General features: G+C 27.3%; 1 protein-coding gene across 1 annotated transcript; it reads left to right on the top strand.

The window, feature by feature from the left end:
* The first annotated feature begins 5,654 nt into the window (after positions 1-5,654).
* LOC100213307 (signal peptidase complex catalytic subunit SEC11A) lies at positions 5,655-6,333 on the top strand. Its single transcript, XM_065812402.1, has one exon. It carries the CDS (start codon positions 5,701-5,703, stop codon positions 6,247-6,249), a length of 549 nt encoding a protein of 182 aa, XP_065668474.1. The 5' UTR covers positions 5,655-5,700; the 3' UTR covers positions 6,250-6,333.

Genomic DNA, 6,333 nt, shown 5'->3' with positions numbered 1-6,333 from the left:
CAAATTTAAAACAAGACCGGAGCGGAAAAATGTATACCGAAACGCATTTGGATATAGTACGCGACGCATTTGAGTACAACAAACCACTATAAATCCTCTAGGAGTGAAACCAAGGATATACTTGGAACAACTTTTTAATATAAGTAAAAAAAGTATATAATATAAGTAAAAAAATGTATTTGTAAATAAATGTATTAAAAACTTTAAGTAAGTAATTCTTATTATATCATTAGCGAAATAACATTCATAACATCACAACCACTGATCTCTATAATAACTTATATTTATCATACTTATAGTTATTATAGAGATCAGTGATCACAGCTAAGTAGGGAAAAGTCGAGTAACCCCGGACACTCTCTTCAAGGGAAAGCTGAAGAAGCAATTTAATTTTAAGTAATGTAAAAATATTGTTTGAGTAAAATTATGGCATATGCAAAATATTGGTTCCATAGTGCCAAATTGATTCACTGCGAATCCAAGGTATTTTTTTATACTATCAGAAAAGTTATTTTTTTATTTGATTCACTTATTACTTTATTTAATTTTTATACATACGAAATAACCCTCATAACATTACAACCAGTGACAGATCCAGGGAAGATGGCTTCCCCATCACCACCAACCGAATCTGAAAGTCCTAAAATATCTTAGACATTGACGACCTTTTTTTTTTAGGAGACGCAAGGGTGATACAAAATGCAAAAATATTTCAACATTCTCTTTAAAAGGTTTCTTTTAAGGTAAATTAAATAACTTTAAAGCAAAAAACCACAACATGATTTTTTTAAGAATACTATCAAAGACATTTGTATTTTTAAATAAAAATTTTGATTTATTATTATATTTATTTTAACCATCATTAACTTCTACATTTATATTAAAGTTTTTATTAAATTGATGAATATCAATGTCCTCATCTGATGTGTCCCCATTATCGTTGTTACTTGTATTTACCTCTACCTTTTCTAGTATATAGGTCAGTAGCTTCTTTTGGAAAAATGTATCTTTTATTTTTAGTTCTTTTACTTTAAGATAACAAACATATAATTGAATCTGACGAGCCTGGAAAAAAAACACCCCAAAAGATTATTTTATTAAATTTATAGTTCTAAATTCAAGTTCATCATCATCAAGTTCATCATGTTCCAAACTTTATTTAATCATCTTTAGTGTTTAAAAGTTTTTGAATATGTAAAGTTTCCACCCATAACGTTCCACTCATAACATTTGAATGCTTAAAGATAACTACATGAAATTTAAAACCTGTGGATAAATTGGAATTTAGTCGAAGATAGTAAACTAAAATATTTTTTAGCTCATTGCCCTTATATTTGGGCAAGTGGCGGTAAATCTGTTAGAGTATTTTTGTTTCCAGGCTCCAAGAACCTTATTTTTTTTTTCAAAATACTTTCACTCAACTTAGGCATGAAAATACTTAAATCTAGGGATTCGACTTAAGCATAAATATGCTTATATTTGGATTTTTGATAATGCCTAAAATGATCATGTCTGAAACATTACAAACCCTGGATCCGCTATTGAATATAGATGAAAAAAGACATTTTACAAAGACCTCGCATCATTAAAAAACAATTATTTCAAAAAAGGGCCATTGGGTGCGTTTACATTTTTTACTAAATTTATTATCGACAAAATATTTTCTATTTTGAGATCATCAGGAAATACTCCTTATTTTTGGTTAGGTTTAGTGCTACAAAATATTTATTAAACTCGATAGCAATTTCTTTTTAATCAGGAAAAATGTTATAATTCATTTTAATAATCTTAAGCAATAATTTTGATACCGTTCTAGTGTTACAAGTAATTTCCTTTTATATAACTCCCAAGTTCGTTTTGAATTTGGTTTGTATCTTTCGAGTAAATCCATGTAGTACTTTTAATTTATTTTACTTTTGCATTCAAATAGTCTAGCATATCTTTAGTAATTAGTTTGATTCTCAATTGTTTTTGAATTTAAATATTTAGAATAAAACTTTTGTTTAATTTAAAAAGAATTTGTGCGCCATTCGAAATTCACGACAATTTCATTTTTTTGTCTTCTTTAATTCCAGTAAAATGCCTCTGCTCCTGACTTCCAACACTGTTAGTTTTGTGTTTTGTTAGGGTACACTACAATTTTTTTTTCTTTAGTGAATATAAACACATATTCATTAAAGCTATGGATACTTTATTTTCTGATAGTATATGTGTTATATTTATTTTTTCTTTAAATATCCAGGCTACCCTACTTTCCCCTACAACGGATCTCATCAGACCGTATTGTAGCATAACCTGTTTTTCGATGACTCAGTAGTTAAAACTTGATGCTTTAATTAACAAATGGCCTAAAGTTTAAAATTTGTTTTAGTAATAATGAATGCAAACATCCACTTTAAATGCTATTTAAAGTTACGGCTTTTGAAATGACAATGTTAAGGTTTTTGACATGACGGTGCTCTAAAGATCTTTTTATCTTGGAGTTTCCTCATCTTGGAATTTCCTTATTATAAAAATAATAATGAAAATAATTAACCTCTTCTTAAATTGGGTTGTTTTTTTTATAAATGAAAAAATGAAAAAGATCCAGTGTAATCCAAGCCATAGATGATTGCATAGCTTACAACTACCATCAAAACCAGTTTTTATTGATACCTTAAAATAATTTCGCTTCAAATTCCGTTTGTTGTGATGAGGCGTTGTAGAATAAATGATTACTTATCAATAGATTTCATGTTTCATCAAAATACATCAAACAACGACAAGTAAACTTTTTAACTATATGTGATAGCATCGATGTAGGCCTTGTGCGAATTTGATAATTAAACCGCTTTTATCAGTATCTCAGTCATACATAGCCCCCGTTTATATACTCCTTAAGTAGCATTATATCATAAGCGTACATAGACCACAATAAAGCTACTACTATGTTTAATATTAATATTTTAATTGACATCTGCTGTTTTTTTATAGGTAGAAAAATAGTCGAAATAAAGTCTTAAAATTTCTTTTTACTATCCGAACTGCGCTTAAATAATACGATAAACTTGATTTATGTGATCAAGGGGCGCCAAAAGCATTTTTTGGTCTTTGAGATAGCTAACTTCCTGACATGGAGCAAACTCCAAACATTTATATATTTATACTTATGTCAAATGACGGTGCTTTGCAAAAAATTGTGATGATTGAAATCTGGTAACAAAAAAGCCCTAAAATTTTGGCCATAACTACCCCAAACGTGAGAGCAACAAGTCGATGAAATATTTTTTCACTATTTTCAACTAGACTTATATTCATCGATAAACTTTAAATTTTATAGTAAAATATTTTAGCGTTCAAAAATTATGACCATATAAAGTTTAAACCCCCCTCAATTTGAGGGGGTTGGCAAATAGCTAAAAATCTATAATAAAAATCAACTTGTCTACCCAGCAAGCACACATAAGTTGGTAAAATGTTTAAACAATCTTGCAAGTTTTGTTGGCATAACATCGGTTTTGATTACAAATGCCACGTCGTCAACAACAACGAAAAATAAAAGCTAACATCGATTAAGGGAGATAGTAAATATAGAATATGATCAGGGAGATAGTAAATATAGAATATAATCTCAAGGGAGATAGTAAATATAGAATATAATCAGGGAGATAGAAATAACATCCGAAATTTCAGTCAGGTGACATTAAATAACGTCTAGACAAGTTGTTTAGGTTAAAATTTTTAGACTAACTTTTAGTGAATTTAAAAAGCATTTATATAATTAAATTAAAGCAATTGGGCTTGATTATTTAAGTAAATATATAATAATAGATTCTTATCAAGTTATAAAAAAAATCATTTTTAAAATCTTTAATTCTTTATTATACAATTTTTTTAAGGCCTAAAAATAGAAGAAAAAAAAGTTTACTTAAAAAGCATTTAAAAAGATATTGATTTTCATTGTAGTTTATTGAAGCAATCACGAAAACTTTGTTTAGTTTTATTATCTCCTAAATTTCATTATGAATATTGCTAAATTTATAAACAATAAATATTAAAAACTTATATAAAAAAATGTTTGAAAAATTTATAAAAAAAATTTATAAAAAATTTATTTAAAAAATTTATAAAAAATTTATTTAAAAAATTTATAAAAAATTTATTTAAAAAATTTATAAAAAATTTATTTAAAAAATTTATAAAAAATTTAATAATAAAAAATTAAAATCAAAAAAAAATAAGAAATTAAAAAAATTTATAAAATTTTTATATAAATTTATAAAAATTTATATAAAAAAAACATAAATTTTTTTCAAAGATGAAATGCAGGCAAATGTAGCCATTTAAATATTTATTATTATTATATTATTAACATTTTGTTTTCTAATAGCATGCTGTTAGATAACCAAAGTTGAGTGCCAAGGGAAAGGTAGAGAAGCAAGTATATTGTAAGTCAATAAAAAAAAGTGGAAACAAGTGAAGAGTACAAGGGAAAAAACGGCAGAGTCACATTTAAAAAGTTTTTAGAAAGTATATATTAATCATTTATAAAAGTCTTTGTATAAAGTTAGGAAATAAAATTTCTTAATAAAAGTTACAATTATTTTATCAAAAATGTAAACTTCAGATAAATTAATCAAGAAACAATTTTTTCTAATTTACTTCTATGCTTTATATGTTTTTTCCCGTGTACTCTTCAAGTAGCTTCCACTTTTTGTATTGACTTACCAATATATTCTTCTATTTTAGCTCTAAAGTATTTAATAGAAAAAACAGTGGTAGCGCACTTGCCTCAGAAACAAAGGATCAGTGGTTTAAACCCCACCTTTAGGCAAGTTTTGCGACATCGGTTAGGATGGAGGCGTGAACTTCCAATTAAATGTTTATCCGCGGTACTCTGTGATACGACGGTAAGGATTTCTTGGGGCACCTAAATAAAATAAGATTGAAAGATATATAGATATTCTAGAGTACTACATAATTTTATTAGACAAAAAACAATAATTGATAGAAACAAGTAGTGAAAGTTTCAAAATGATAGTACTCCTGGCCACACAGTTTACACCATCAAATTTTGGATAGAGAAAAAAAATGAATAAAATGAAAGAAATCCGCTGGTCATCTAGATCGCTTTATTTAACACCAAATGAACCTATTTAAATTTGGATAGACAAAAGGTGTTCTATTAATATTAGGAAATTTAAATACCAATATATTTACGTCCTATAAAAAAATAAACACTTGGCATTTTTTGGATTTGGATAGGGCACCATTTGGAGAAGATTTTGAATCGCACCATTTGGAGATAACTCTTTTTGCTAGAAAAAAAAAATTAGACTGATTTTTTATTACTATTAAAACATAATATAATTATTTAATAAAACAACAAAGTATTATTTATTTCAACCTCTCATGACCAGAACAATTAAATTGTAAAAGTAAATGTTTTTTTCCAATTTTCTTGGAGAAAAACGTTTACTTAATAGAGCAGTAGTGGTTGGTTTTTAGTTCGGCGATTTGTGTAAAAAACAGAACGTATTAAAAACGGATTTCTGATTGAACGTGTCGTATACGAAAGTATACAATAACATAATTATAAAATCCTTTAAAAAGTACTAGAATTTTAGGCAAATTTCTTTTAGTTATTTAAAGTTAGATTTTAAAATTATTTTACTATTCTAATAATAATAAACATTTCTTTTTAAAGATAAAAAATAAAAAATGATGGACTTGGATATTGCAAGTTGGTTTGATGAAGTGCGAAGAATGAATAAACGTCAGTTGTTCTATCAAGTGCTAAACTTTGGAATGATTGTATCATCTGCCCTAATGATATGGAAAGGTTTAATGGTTGTTACAGGAAGTGAAAGTCCAATAGTTGTAGTTCTTAGTGGAAGTATGGAACCAGCTTTTTATAGAGGCGATCTGCTTTTTCTAACGCATGACCAATCAAAGCCTGTAAGAGCTGGTGAAATAGTCGTTTTTAAAATAGAAGGTCGAGAAATCCCTATAGTTCATCGTGTCATAAAAGTGCACGAGAGAGAAGATGGTTATGTGAAATTTTTAACAAAAGGGGATAATAATAATGTAGATGATCGTGGTTTGTATGCACCTGGACAAATGTGGTTAGAGAAAAAAGACATGGTTGGACGAGCTAATGGTTTCCTACCTTATATCGGCATAGTAACAATACTTATGAATGACTATCCAAAAATAAAATATCTTATTTTGGCTGGCTTAGGGTTCTTTGTACTGATTCATCGAGAATAAAAAAACTTTATTCAAATATTCTTTCTTATTTCTGTTGTTAGCTTTTTAATTTTTGAAATAAAATTATTTTATTTTGGTATCTAA

Source organism: Hydra vulgaris, chromosome 12, assembly GCF_038396675.1.
Source record: "Hydra vulgaris chromosome 12, alternate assembly HydraT2T_AEP".
In the NCBI taxonomy this organism is placed as follows: domain Eukaryota; kingdom Metazoa; phylum Cnidaria; class Hydrozoa; order Anthoathecata; family Hydridae; genus Hydra; species Hydra vulgaris.
Note: the sequence above shows the minus strand (reverse complement) of the source record. Positions and strands in the feature narration are given on the sequence as shown.

Coding starts and splice junctions, on each gene's coding strand:
- LOC100213307 (XM_065812402.1), top strand. CDS start 5,701: ATGATGGACTTGGATATTGCAAGTTGGTTTGATGAAGTGCGAAGAATG.